At 58.8% G+C, this 13,666-nt stretch overlaps 5 protein-coding genes across 5 annotated transcripts; 1 reads left to right on the top strand and 4 right to left on the bottom strand.

The window, feature by feature from the left end:
- Positions 1 to 351: 351 nt before the first annotated feature.
- BXZ73DRAFT_87286 (Adaptor protein complex AP-2 alpha subunit) lies at positions 352 to 3,719 on the top strand (the record flags this gene model as incomplete). The annotated part of the gene is made up of 12 exons (XM_048024503.1): positions 352 to 381; positions 434 to 524; positions 574 to 604; positions 658 to 766; positions 820 to 1,013; positions 1,062 to 1,191; positions 1,242 to 1,343; positions 1,399 to 1,504; positions 1,556 to 2,233; positions 2,285 to 3,513; positions 3,537 to 3,554; positions 3,612 to 3,719. 12 exons carry the CDS (start codon positions 352 to 354, stop codon positions 3,717 to 3,719), a joined length of 2,826 nt encoding a protein of 941 aa, XP_047882733.1.
- Positions 3,720 to 3,975: 256 nt separating this feature from the next.
- On the bottom strand, positions 3,976 to 7,510 carry BXZ73DRAFT_96864 (Rho GTPase activation protein; the record flags this gene model as incomplete). The annotated part of the gene is made up of 12 exons (XM_048027186.1): positions 3,976 to 4,968; positions 5,019 to 5,095; positions 5,152 to 5,318; positions 5,378 to 5,620; positions 5,681 to 5,696; positions 5,762 to 5,924; positions 5,978 to 6,020; positions 6,069 to 6,707; positions 6,851 to 6,963; positions 7,017 to 7,132; positions 7,204 to 7,288; positions 7,442 to 7,510. The coding sequence occupies 12 exons, from the start codon at positions 7,508 to 7,510 to the stop codon at positions 3,976 to 3,978; spliced, it is 2,724 nt and encodes a 907-aa protein (XP_047882732.1).
- A 916-nt stretch (positions 7,511 to 8,426) lies between these two features.
- BXZ73DRAFT_39762 (GNS1/SUR4 membrane protein) lies at positions 8,427 to 9,620 on the bottom strand (the record flags this gene model as incomplete). Its single annotated transcript, XM_048018448.1, has 7 exons — positions 8,427 to 8,623; positions 8,687 to 8,756; positions 8,810 to 8,850; positions 8,905 to 8,950; positions 9,017 to 9,090; positions 9,141 to 9,231; positions 9,285 to 9,620. 7 exons carry the CDS (start codon positions 9,618 to 9,620, stop codon positions 8,427 to 8,429), a joined length of 855 nt encoding a protein of 284 aa, XP_047882731.1.
- Positions 9,621 to 10,593: 973 nt separating this feature from the next.
- BXZ73DRAFT_96862 (uncharacterized protein) lies at positions 10,594 to 10,809 on the bottom strand (the record flags this gene model as incomplete). Its single annotated transcript, XM_048027185.1, has 2 exons — positions 10,594 to 10,666; positions 10,718 to 10,809. The coding sequence occupies 2 exons, from the start codon at positions 10,807 to 10,809 to the stop codon at positions 10,594 to 10,596; spliced, it is 165 nt and encodes a 54-aa protein (XP_047882730.1).
- A 1,360-nt stretch (positions 10,810 to 12,169) lies between these two features.
- On the bottom strand, positions 12,170 to 12,939 carry BXZ73DRAFT_73902 (uncharacterized protein; the record flags this gene model as incomplete). The annotated part of the gene is made up of 6 exons (XM_048021954.1): positions 12,170 to 12,224; positions 12,302 to 12,435; positions 12,487 to 12,572; positions 12,641 to 12,714; positions 12,773 to 12,810; positions 12,868 to 12,939. 6 exons carry the CDS (start codon positions 12,937 to 12,939, stop codon positions 12,170 to 12,172), a joined length of 459 nt encoding a protein of 152 aa, XP_047882729.1.
- Positions 12,940 to 13,666: the final 727 nt, after the last annotated feature.

Raw genomic sequence — 13,666 nt, 5'->3', positions numbered from 1 at the left:
AGAGCGTTCTGGTTGCGTCGGTAGAAAGTTATACTAGTCTCTTTACAAGCAATATTCGTCAAATAATAGCATCACTTTCTCCCCTTACCAACCCCGCCTGAGTTGTTCCTGGAGGATGAGCGCACGTGACCGCGCCTGCGCCCCGGCCGAAACGCGAGTGATGGAGACTGGCCTGCCTCTCGAGCTCTCCACCTACGCGTGGCTTATGACCTGACCTGTGTACCTCTGGACTCACTTGGGACCTCGACCATCTCAGGACTCGCTGCTTTGCTTCGTTGTTCATACTCACTTGCTGTCCGAGTCCCGATACAAACACATTTCCCCGGTTACCCCCCATAACAAGATACCACCATGGCTACTAATATGCGAGGCCTGACGCAGGTACGTGCTTTCTATGTCTCTCTGAGCGTAAGCAGTCGAGCAGTTCTGGCAGTTCATCGCGGACATCCGCGGTGCACGCGTCAGGGAACTCGAGGAGAAGCGCATTAATAAGGAGATGGCCAATATCCGCAAGCGGTTCAAAGGTATGTACGACTTGCAGTGTCCAGACGGTCTTCTGCTCAGATATTGTAGACGGAAACCTGGACGGCTATCAAAAGAAGAAGTGAGTCTGGCTTGTGCATTGATAGAATCCGCCACTTACCCCATGCGCGCAAGATATGTGGCCAAGGTCATCTTCACGTACATCCTTGGGTACAAAGTGGACGTGGGGCACATGGAAGCCGTGAACCTCATTTCCAGTTCAAAGTACAGCGAGAAGCAAATCGTATGTTTGTTTCTCTCAGGCATATCTTTCTGTCATGTTGAGATTTCATACAGGGATACCTAGCCGTAACGCTGCTTATGCACGAAAACTCAGACTTCCTGCGTCTCGTTGTCAACTCCATTCGGAAGGACCTGAATGACAACAACGAAATCCACAATTGTCTTGCGCTTCATGCCATCGCGAACGTTGGCGGGCAGGAGATGGCGGAAGCTCTCGCAGATGACGTCCACCGGCTACTCATCTCTCCGTACGCGCCTTTGCTTTGCAGTCATCCTTTGTCCTGAGTGTTTTTCAGAACATCACAGCCCTTTGTTCGCAAGAAAGCGGCTCTAACTCTGCTACGGCTATACCGCAAGCACCCTGACGTCATTCCTGCTGCAGAATGGGCACTGCGTATAGTGTCAATCATGGACGACCCTGATCTTGTAGGTTATGGTTGTATTCTATGTTTGTCGTCAGTCTGACGCGTCTTCAGGGCGTCGTGCTCAGTGTCACTAGTCTGATTATGGCGCTCGCATACGACCACCTGGACGCTTTCGCTGTATGTTACCAGAAAGCGGTGGACAGATTGAGCCGCGTGAGTGATTATAACTACTCTCGAGAGCGTCCACCCATCCCGCATGCAATATCAGCTCATTGTAGAGCATGAATACGCGGCGACGTACTCCTACTACAAAGTCCCTATTCCCTGGCTGCAAGTCAAGCTCCTTCGATTACTCCAGTACTATCCTCCGTCAGGTACGTCAGCCAGCTCCCGGATAATAAGAACCTCGCTGATGGTCTGGACAGATGACCCCGCCATTCAAAGCATGCTACAGGAGATCTTGCAAACGATTATGAACAACTGCAACGAGCCCTCACGTAACGTGCAGCACAACAACGCTCAGCACGCCGTTCTATTCGAGGCCATCAGTCTAGCAATCCACATAGACACCACCTCTCCTCTCGTCAACACAGCCGCGGTCTTGCTTGCAAGATTCATCAGCTCCAAGGAAACGAATGTGCGATACCTCGGGCTCGATACCATGGCCCACCTTGCTGCGCGGACGGAGAACTTGGAGGCAATCAAGAGGCACCAAGGCACTATTATTCTTTCTCTGCGCGACAAAGATATTTCCGTTCGTCGACGGGCACTGGACCTGCTCTACAGCATGTGCGACACCGACAACTCGGAGCTGATTGTAGGGGAGCTGCTGCGTTACCTGAAGATCGCGGATTATGGCCTCCGGGAGGAAATGGTTCTGAAAATCGCCATTCTCACCGAGAAATACGCCAACACGTACAAGTGGTATGTGGACACCATCTTGGAACTGCTGAGCGCGGCTGGCGATCATGTGGGCGAGGAGGTCTGGTACCGTGTCGTCCAAATCGTGACAAACACGGAGGATCTTCAGTCGTATGCAGCGAAGGTTGTCTTCGAATACCTGAAGTCACCATCATCACATGAGAGTCTCGTGAAAGTTGGCGGTACGCGCGTTTCTCGACACGGTAAAGAAATCGATTCTCATGATATTGCAGGCTACATCCTTGGCGAATACGGGCACCTTATCGCCAACGAGCCCGGCTACAGTCCCGTCGAGCAGTTTCAGGTCCTACATTCGAAGTCCCAGTTCTGCATGGCACCAACACGGGCCATTCTTCTGTCCACGTACATCAAATGGGTGAACGTCTTCCCCGAGATCAAGCCCCAGCTAGTCAACGTGTTCGAGCGCTATCGTCATGTCCTCGACGTCGAGTTACAGCAACGAGCATGCGAATTTTACGCCCTCGCTCGTCGACCAGACGACGATGAACTGTTGCAGAACGTCTGCGAGGAAATTCCTCCATTCCCACCTCGGGAGAGCGCTCTGTTGAACCGCCTCAACAAGAAACATGGGGACACAGAGGACAAGCGTACATGGACCCTAGGTGGCAAGGACTCGAGTCTCAACAGGTCGGCGTCCAAGATGACGAAGCAACCATCAAAGCTTGACATCAACGGTTCTGCACCACCCGGCGACATTTCCGCAGACATCGCCAATTCGCTGCTTGGTTTGGACATGTCGTCATCACCAACGGCTGCAACAGCTTCTCAAGCGATCCCGGATTCGTCTGCCGCTCTTGCTGCGAAGGGGAAAACACGCCTCACCGCCGGCCCCAACGTCGACCGGTGGTTCGACAAGCTCATGTACACCGCGGAGGGAGTTCTGTACGAAGACGTGCAGGTCCAGATCGGCATCAAGTCGCGCTACCAGGGGCCCCTCGGTCAAGTCGCCGTCTACGTCGGAAACAAGATGTCGGCGCCGCTCACGTCGTTCACCACGACCCTGCACACCGAGGAGTCGGAGGCGCTCTCCGCATCGTTCGTCAAGATCGCGCCCTCCACGGTCGCGCCGCGCACGCAGATCCAGCAGGTCGTCCAGGTCGAGTGCAAGAAGATGTTCCGCACCCCGCCCGTCCTTGTCGTCTCCTTCCTCGCCGGCGCGCACCAGACGATCGCCGTTCGCCTCCCGATCGTAATCACCAAGTTCCTCGAGGGGGTCAAGCTCGGCTCGACGGACTTCTTCGAGCGCTGGAAGCTCATCGGCGGGCCGCCGCGCGAGGCGCAGAGCGTCTTTCCCATCACGCTCGACGCGTCGGGCCACATCGACATCGCGAGGCAGCGCCAGGTCGTGTCGGGGTACGGCTTCCAGGTCTTGGAGGGTGTGGACCCGAATACTAGCAACGTCGTGGGCGCGGGTATCTTGCACACGGGGTCAGAAGGGAAGGTTGGTGCTTGCTCCGTCTTGAGCCCAATAGGGAAGCAAAGGTGCGGTCAATATCTTGCCGCTGTAGTTTGTGACTGACCTCAATTGGCTCCATACAGCTTTCGCGTATCACGATCAGGAGTACGTCGGAGGACGTTGCTAGCGAGGCGCAGAAGTTGCTGCAGAAGCCGTTGGCGGCAGAGACGACTGGGTTGGCAGCAAAGTAGTCCAGGCGAGGGTTCACGTGATGATCTGTTCTGTGTAGCATGGACTCATATCTACCGGATGTGTACAACGTACAAGACACTGACGACTTAATGCATGGTATGTATAATACACTGGGAAGCGGTCGCAGATAGCAGCAAGCAGCGGTACGCGAAAGCAGCAACGCCGGCGGTTCGTCCAGCCATACATCCATACCCTCCGTCCAAAAAAATCTACAACACGGTGAGGGACACAGCGATGGAAATAATACATGTGGCGCTATCGCCGGGTCAGGATTGCGCGGAAGATGTTCCGTCGCCGCTTGCCCGCGTCATCCGAGCCGTCCAACGAGGGGTCCATCGTCGGCGACAAGAGCGGCGGCACGGTCTTGCGCGCGAGCGGAGAATCCGTCGACGTGGAGCGCGGGTGCGGGTTGGCCGTCGCGACGGGCCGCCTTGTGCGCGAGCGGCCCTCGAAGGACGCGTCCGCCGTCGTCGGCGTCTGCGGACTCAGCGACGGCAGCGGCGGGTGTGCCGTGCGCGGCGAGCGCGGCGAGGCCGGGTTCGGGCCGGAGCCCATCGACTTGCGTCCTCTGCCGCCCTCTTCGGACCGCTCGGGACTGGAGGGCGCAGTCGACGGCCGGCTTCCCTTGCGGCGGATGCGCTTGGCGGGCGAGGACACCTCCGCGCCGTTCCCGTTCCCGTTCGTGTTGCCACGGGAGGAAGAGATCTTGCGCTCGCGGAGGGGGAGGCGCCAGGGCGACGACGGCGACGCGAGGGCGGGGCTCGCGGGCGTGGCGCGGATCGGGACGTTGATGACGGGTTCCGAGTGCTGCCTGCGAGGCTTTGCGGCGAGCTTGCTGACGCGGAAGAGCGCCTGTTCCTCGACTTCGAGACAGCGGGCGGAGAATTCGGCGAAGTGGCGGTCGTCCGTGACGCTGGGGCCGCTCAATGCGTCTTTGGGAGGCTGGGAGTTCTGGGTCCGGGAGTAGCGTACGACGACGGAGGTGATGACGGCGAGATGGCGGGGTATATCGAGCAGATGGGGGAGCAGAGGGATGGCTTCGCGGTGGAGGACGGGGGCCGTCGCTCCTCGCTGGCGGAGGGCGTTCATGATGCGTAAGCGTTCGTGCTTGTCAGACGAAAGAGGGGTTTGAGGGCCTTTGTTGGTAGGTTCTGGGGTAGAAACGACAATAATGTAGTCAATCATAGCCTGCAGGCTGTTCGTGAGGAACTCTTTGACACCGCGCATATAATCTTCCTTTTGTACAGACTGATGTCACGTTAGTCAACTTTCAAAACCCGATGAACGGGGGAACTCACTGGGTTCAGGTTAGCCAGACTCTGGATCACTTTGGCTATAAGCGTCAAACTTCGTTGAACGGAGATGTCAGGCAGGCCTATATGGAGCGTGAGATTCGGGTTAACCGATGATGGTGTTCGCCCTAGTACCAACCTGGAAGAAGCCCGAAAAGATGCGGATGTAGGATGGCAGGAACAATGAAGCGCAGGAAGCAGAACGCCGAAACGCTCTGCCAAGGCAGCTCACGGCTCTGGTCGTCCTTGTTGCGATACTGGCTCTCCACCAGCCTGCGTGTATGCTCAAACAAACGACGCATTTCCCTGCACAGCCGCGGAGAAGCGTCAGCTTCTGCGATAAAAACAGTCAAAATCAAGCGTACGGCGGACAAAGTCTTCTCGCATCATAGATGCGATCCCAGAACTCTTGGCACCACACCACGAGCAGCTCGACGTTTTTCTCGACCGCGCGTCCCGTCTTGCCGATCCGTACGGGGTCAACCTCGATGGCCACCTTCTCGGAGCAGAGGCGCCTGATGGAGGCGCCTATGCTAGCTTCGAGGAAAGGCATGCCGTACCACGACATATACAACTCCACGGTCTTCGTGAACACAGTGTTGCCTCGGCTGCGAGGAAGGAGATAAGAATTGGTCTTTCACGTGCAAAGTTTCTGCCGAGAGACTCACAAGAGCGTGTTATGTGCTATAGATAAGCGCAGATAATGGTAATCAGGCACCGTGCTTCCTGGAAGAGGGACAGACACTCACAAGTCAGTGTGCCGTCAACTTCGCGGTCAGCCTGCTCAATGATGTCGTCCAGCAAAGCACTCTTCGCGATGGCAACGGCCATAATGTTCTGGTTCACATTCTTCGTCTTCATGCGGGACTCTAGGTCGCGCATCCAATCCAGATGATTGCGTGAATGCAACGTCTAGGACCGATCTCAATCTGGGGTGGTTCCGAGCATCACGGACGGCAACATACCTTGAGCATCTTCGAGTAGGCGGCATAAGGGAGGATGATCTCTCTAAAAAGACGATCAATGCAAGACCTAGAACGAACGGCGCGCACTCACTCGTCCACCCGGACCTTGAGCCGCATCTCACCCGCCTGGGTGCTCGAAGTCGGCCCCCCGTTCACGACAGGGTACCAGCCTTCGACGGGTTCCCCGCGCCGGAAGTTGACGAGCACGATGTTCACGCTCCCGACGGTGACCGGCCGGCTGAGGCGCTTCTCGCGCCAAATGACGATCTCCAGGTTCTCGAACGGCGGGAGGTCCGGGAGCAGGAACCGCTCGTACCAGTCCGGAGAGCCGATTCCCTTCTTCACCGTCGTCCGCCCGCAGAGCGTGCCGTTGAAGAACACCTCGCAGTACACGTCCATGTCGACCGCCTCCGAGGACTCGCTCCCGCGCCCGTCTCCGTCCCCGCTCGGACCCCCGCTGGAGCCGCCGCCGAGGCCGCCGGGGCCGCCGTTCGCGGCGTCGTCGGCGAGGAGCGGGCGCGGGACGCCGAGGTTGCGGCCCTGGAGACAGGAGAGGTCGACCTGGCGCCACATGCGGTACAGACCGCCGTCCTCGGGCGAGAGCCAGCGGCCATACACCTCGGGCATGGCGTACGAGCGGAGGAGGGCGAGCCAGGTGTGCGCCGTCTCCTCGTCCTCGAACTGGATGTACAGCGGCTCGCTGGTCGGGGCCGCGCCGCGCATTTGACCGCTGTGTCGTGTTTCGGTTTCATGACGCGCGCGTTGTCAGCGGGTGCGGGCGCGGTTCCAGGGGCGCGAGGGATCGGCGGGGAAAGAGGGGGGAAAGTTCGCGAGTGAGCGGGAGCGAAGCGCGCGGGAGACATGGCGACGCACGCGACGGAGAACACAGCCAGGCAGTTGCGGCGCTCGAAGAGCGAGCGGTGGACGACTCGGATGTCGGTATGGTTGAGCAGGTACATGTAGATAGATCGGTACAATATCGTGTCCTGCATGCATGCTTCAGCACGACGCGCGCACTGGCGAACGGGGGAGGACTCACGTCGACGTAGATGTTCAGCAGACACCCCTCCTCCTCTTCGACGAGCTTGCATCGTGCGGGCCGCCACTGGCCGCTGTTCGTCGAGTTGCGGGCGAGCCCGAGCCAGCTCGCTTTCTCTGCACCGATGGCACGCACGGCGGGTTCAGCCACCGCGACGACGCGTGTATGCGCGAGGGCGAGTGCGCACCTTTCACTCTCTTGGGGGGCGCGTCGCTCCCGCCAGACGCGGCGCGTACGGCGTCGCGTTTGTCTCCGGACCTCTTGTTTGGCGGCTGCACGCGGCGGGGAAACGAAACGAGAATCAGCGTGGGTGTCGGCAGGCGGGTGGGCGGCGAGCGAGAGATAATCAGGGCGTCGGCTCGCCAAGATCTCTGCCCTCCTTCGTCTCCTCGGGGCGGTAGCGCGGGGAGTGGGCAGCGACGTACCTTGCGCAGGGCCGCTGCGGCCTTAGCGGAGACGTAGAGCTCGACAGACACGTAGAATTCGCGGTCCATCGTGCGCTGCGTTCTAGAACGCCGCGGGGGGCGTGGGCGGGCGAGGGGTGCGCGGTGGTGGGCGGGGCCGAGCTGGCGATCAGGGTCGGTTCGAGAGAGACGAGGACGGATGCAGAGGGGGACAAGGACGCGTCGGGTGGGTGGCGGTGGGGGAAGGAAGGCAAGACGCGTCTGGGGACAGGTCGTGAGCCAAGTGCGGCTTGTATATGAGACTGGGGGAGACAGGGAGGGGGCGTCAACTCGGGGCGAGGCGGGGCAGGGTGCAGGAAGGGGGAGGAGCAAGAGGAGGACGCGGGGCTGGCGGCAGCTAGAACATGACAAAGTGCTCGCCGGGCGCGGGGTCGGAAGTGAAGTCGGAGGAGAGTCCGTCGCAGGTGGCGGCGCCGTAGCTCTGCTCGGGCGTCCGCTGGCCGAGATCGAGGCTCTCCGCCCGTGTGCTCAGCCATATCTGGCTAAGTAGTTGATGGTTGCGTCCCTCAACCGTCCCTCTGTCATCCTCGTCCCCCTGATCCGCACTGCGTCCTCAGGTGCACCACTGTACGCCTTGCATCATACTCCCGCCCAACGCCTCGCTCCCCGTCAATTCCAGACTTGAGCGCTGCCGGGAAGCCACTCCGAAACACGGTTCGCACACAAATCGTTGACCGCCCCGACTCATCCATTCGTATCTAGATGTCCGCTGTACACCATTAACATACGCTACCGTAAAGAGGATGAATGTCGGTTGATGAAACGTTCGCAGCGTGCCCCATCGCGATGACGTCGCGCATTTAGGGTATCAACATATCGGCAACGGCGCATCAGAGCACGTCTGCGTTTTTCGTCCGAGCCCATCGAGTCCGTTACTCTGTTTTGTGACTAGGTATATGGTACATCAGCTGCTGATGTTGGGATGGGGAGACCCAAGTTCGATGACTTACCCGTGACCATTCGCGACGCCATTCGCCTTAACGGGCCTCTTGCCAGTCTTGTACGTCTGAATGTAGAACTGGATGAAGAGCCCGAGATAGCTGGTGAGCAGCACGCATCCGAAGATGGCCGCAGTCTCGGTTCCCGCGCAAGAGCCGAATGATGGCCAGGAGGGGAAGTAGTTGGAGACGTAGTACGAGTAGGCTAGCGCGCAGAGCCCCGCATCAGTTCCGAGATCACAGACTTGGCGCGTTATGAGGAACTCACTGGCAAAGTACACAACGAACAAGTCGATGATGAACTGGGTAATCTGGAAAGTCGTCAAGTATTTCTTCCACTGTGGCGCGCGTCAGTATAGTTGTGGAGTGCACAAGCGCAGTGACCGCATACCCAGATCTTGGCACCACCGGCGGTAGCGTAGTAGTAGTAGTCTGCAGCCAACACTCAGCAACGTGTATCGCAAACATGTCTGGACAGAGACGTACACATGATAACGTGGACTATCAGGTTGATTGCGATAGGAACCCATTGCTGCAACGACGCTCGTCAGCGCTCGTGCCCGTTGGATACGTGGACGAACGGAAAGGGATAACGTACAACACTGGTCCTCCCGTTAAGTTGAGTATAGCATAAAAGCGCAGTTGCAGAGTGGTGGAAGACATGGAGGAATGCTGCGAGGAGTATGAGTTGCGGGACAAGACAGTATAAACGCCGTGCGCACCGAGAGGCTTCTTCTTGAGAGCGAGGAACACGGTGTCGATGAGCTCAATGTACTTGAAGTAGTAGTTGACCATGTAGTAGAACTCTAGTTTCTGTACGGCGCGTCGATACGCGTGCCTGCAGAGTATAGCGCACATACACGCACCTCGGACCACATATCGTCATTGCAGAGAACCCAAAAAGTACCATGCTTCAGGTAGCGGGGAACGACCTCTTCCATGATGAGGAGGACGAGGAGAAGACTGCCAGAGCTCAAGAACGCATTGTGTACGCGAAAGAGGAACTGGAGCTTGAGCGGCGACCTGTTCTTCATGAACGCCCGGATGCTGAAGATGGTGACGAGGTAGGCGGCGAGCATCGGGTAGACCTCTTGGGGCGTCGAGAGCGGTGTCTTCCCTGCGACATAGTGGGTGAGGGGGTAGGGGACAGGGAGAGAGCCGAGGCCGGCGCGGTGGAGGAGGAGGTCCGAGAGAGAAGCCATGGGTGGAGGACGGAGAGGTGGTCGACGAAGGAAAGACGCGAGTCGCATCGACTGAGTTTTCCCTGGCGCGGAGGCGCGTGCTTTTGGCGGGCGGCACTTTCCGGGTCCCGCCATGTGCGTGATCCCCAGTGAGGGTCCCTCCCGTCTACATACGTCTACATACGTCCCGGCGCCACTCACATATGTAGACGTATCTAGACATCCAGGACGGTCGGAGGACGTATTTTAAATCTGTCTAGAAACGTCTGTTCAGATCTAGACGTATTAAATGTGTCTGTATCCGTCTGTATATGTTCAAATATGTCTGATTATGTGTGTGGTACTGGATACGGGAAGCTCCCCACGACCATCGGCCCGTTCCACCCGCCCTCGCCCCGCCCGTCGCCGTCGCCTTGCACCCCGCCTTGCGCCCCGTCGTCCACGTCCCCCGCGCCTCTCACGTTGCGCCTCCCGCGCCTCTCGCGCGTCGCGCGTCGTGTCCGCGCCCCCCTGCACCGCGATGCTCGTCGCCAACCCAGCTCACTGCCTGCGCACGCGCGTGCCAGTCGTTCGCCCACACCCGCCCTTACCCACTGCGTATGCAGTCTTCCCCAGCAAGATGCGTCCCGCGTGTTTATACCTGGCTGTTGTCTCAATGGGTGTGAGATTGATCGGCGAGACCAACGAGGCAGCGCACCGAGGATACATCTGCAACGCCCCGTAACGTCCTTGCTCCCGCTACTCACGCCGCTCCAGCTGCAGAGCGATTTGATTGCAGAGTGCGGAATCTCGCCATCTCTACAACAGATACTATGTCAATAGGTCGTGGCGCCGATGAGTCCAGCCCTTACCGTCCGTTGCGGGTGCTTCATTGACTTGTAAAATGCGTCAAATTCTTCGTGGGTCCCGTGATGCGTATTGTACCGCAGGATCGCGCATTGGTCCCTAGGACTAGAATAGAAGGTGAACGCAGGTGCCAAAAAGGAAACGGACTCTACCTGAGCTTGGCCCTGTCTGCAGGTACCGGTGGCCACACGAACTTCGAGGAACCGGAGGCCTTCTTGGTGCTTGCAGAGACGTTCTTCATGGAGGTCCGAGGACCCCGCGCTGCGACACACCTGAGGATGCCCTTGGGGTCGATGATGAAGAGCCCGCAGAGGGCGATGCCCTCGTCATCGATGAGGACACCGTAGTCGTGCGAGATGGACATGTTGCGGTCCGCGGCGATGAGTAGGAGCTTGAGGCCTTGAAGTCCGGGCCGAGACCTACCTGCTTGTGCGGGGACGTCGCCCAGGCAAAGTGCGAGTACTGCGAGTCAGTCGAGACACTGCGGAGCTAGCATGAGCGGCTTCGGAACTGGACTCGGCGGAAGGGGAGGGAGACGGAGTGGGAGGTGAGAAGAACGGACCGAGGAGGACGGTGTTGATGGTACGGGGATGACATCCATATAAAGATCCGTTAGCGACAGCGACACGCACCACATAGACAGAGGGATGCGACGCACCACTGGCCAAGGTGGTCGGAGAGGACGACCTCTTGAAGAAGCCGTCGACGATGGCACTCGCCTTGAACGCGGGCACGGGCTTTGCACAGTGGCGACCTTCGTTGCATGTGGTTCACAGGAGAGGGAACTATGCACTGTGGATGGCAGAAGGGTGTGAGTGATGGCATCCGTCAAGGAATGGTGAGTATATGCGCACCTTAAACCACCCAGCCTGCATTCTGAACAACAAAAAACATACCGGTGATCATTCCAAGACGACCAGGGTGAGGTACTACGCACTCTCTTGCATGCCTCTGGCAAGACGAAATCCACGTCACACATGTCATCAAAGAAGGGCGTACAAAGCTGCGTTCTTAGATTGCGGAGGATGAAATAGACGAACGGGAGAGGGAGAGGTGGGAGGTGGTGGAACGGACGAAAGAGGGCAAGACGCGCGTCGCGCGAGGCGTCAGAAAGTCGCGACGTCATCGGAGGCATTCCGTGGCTCACGTGATGAGATCGAAACTCGTTTTTCAAGAGAAACAGGTGCAGACTCCAGAGGCAGTGACAGAAGTCTTGAACAGAAAAAGTGGGTAGCAAGACAAATAGCGAGGTGCTCTATTTTTGCGTGGACACACGCTGACAGGAGATGCTAGATTTGCTGATTCTAACGTCGTCTCCGGCGCCTGAGGGGAGCTGGTCGTCTGAAGACGTCCCACGACGTATTTCATCATATGTAGACGTTTGCAGACGGGAGCGGTCCTCACTGGGCGTGATCTCTCAGCCAACGGCCTCACCGGGAACCGACGCGTACTGCACGCTACTGCACGTTGGTCGCTTGGTCTCGTCGATCGCTGCACACGGCTTACGCGCAGGGGCTGGCTGGCCAACAGGCATTAGGTTCTCGCGCGCCTCCAGGGAGACAAGGGTACAAGCCGTACTTGACGGGAGCGCGACAGGGGTGTAACGTCTTGTAACGTGTGCATACGCCGTCTTCCATATAGGGTAGTAGATACATGTCCAAATGCAGGTTATAAACAAGAGAAAATGCGAGGAAAGCGACGACGAGGGTGCGAGGACAGGGGGATCAGGTGATGATGAGAGCGTAGCCATCCTTGAGATCAGCCAAGAGGGCCCTCTCTCTGAAACGGCACGTGTGAGCGGATCCCGGATCATGAACGGGACACATGCGTAGCAGGTGCCAAAACGAGAGGCGCACTTTAGGTCGAGCTTCGCGTTCTGCACGGCCGCGAACGCGGCCGCCCTGACGTTGGACGCGTCGAGACCGGAGGGAAGCGCACAGACGAGGCACATGGCGCAGTTCGCAGGTTGGAGCCTGTAGGAAGCATGGACCTGGGAGCCACGCGCGTCAGACACGTTCCGGGCGACAGAACGAGCACTCACCCCCGCCGCGCGGAGGGACTCCACGAGATTGTGCACGAAGAGGAGGGAGCGGGTGCGTAGGTCATGAAGGTCGTGCAAGTCGGCACCTACACAGGCGGGTGTAAGTATACGGGTTGTGGCCTCTATGACGCGTCGTGTGACCGAGGACACGCACAAGTGGAGGAGGAGGGGCAGCCAGTCGGGATCGTGCAGTGTAGCCTGACGGAGTGGGCCGTCTTCTTGATCAATCTACGCGCGGAGTAGATGGTTGAGAGCGAGGTCCAGTAGCGGACAAGGAGTTACTCACTGGGTGAAGGGCGCCATGGCCTCGTCTAGATTGCCCAGCTGGGGCAGGAAGGTTCCGTGAGACGAGGAGTGAGCGCGTGGGTGACTGGAACGCACCTCATTGAAGGTGACGTCCTTCGTTGGACGGTCGGTCTCGAGATGAACGGGGATGTGGAGGGAGGGGGACATGACAGACATCATCGTGAAAGCGGGGAGGGAGAGGGGGGGTGTGCGGCGGGTGTGGGGTCGGCCTGGGCTGGAGGGCGGGGTGGTGTATATGTATGGATGCAGTGTTCGTGACGGAGGACTGGGACCTCGTTGCAGGCTTCGCGGAGAATACCGGAGGGTAGCCGGGGGCGAGGAAACGGGACGGAATGGATCGGTGGTCCAGTCGCATGCACAGAGTCAGCCACAGCCTCGGTAGGCGAGCGCCGCCTGGGGTCAGGGGACCTCCATTTCCTCGACCGACGGCTCGACGGCTTAGCCTCGAGCGAGATGACCACCGCGCTCCGTGCGCAAGAGAGCGCAGAGCCTCCGTCCGCCCAAGCACGGTGATGCTCGCTGCCGGATCGTCAGCCGTCCCGCTCTGCCGTCGATAGCCCGGACGCCCGCGCCGGAGAGCGGCAGCCGGCGCGACCGCTCCCAGACGCTGCCGTCCTCCACTCTATCGCAACCACCGCCCAGTGCCCCTCCAGACTGCGACCAGGCCGTTCGACCGCTGGTCCAGTTCACCTTCCCAAACCACTCGCCCATCATGTTCCGTGGTACGACTGGTCGCCCCTCGGGAGAATGCACGGCGCATAGGCTAAGTTGTACGCCATCTAGCGTTTCACGTCGCATCGTCTCCCAAACCTCGGCCCAGGCCAGGGATCCAAATAATTCCTTCCGTGCTAGCTCGTCGTGGTCTGTTGCGCTG

The sequence above is a fragment of the Epithele typhae genome, assembly GCF_022376455.1.
Source record: "Epithele typhae strain CBS 203.58 chromosome Unknown BXZ73scaffold_3, whole genome shotgun sequence".
NCBI lineage: Eukaryota > Fungi > Basidiomycota > Agaricomycetes > Polyporales > Epitheliaceae > Epithele > Epithele typhae.
Note: the sequence above shows the minus strand (reverse complement) of the source record. Positions and strands in the feature narration are given on the sequence as shown.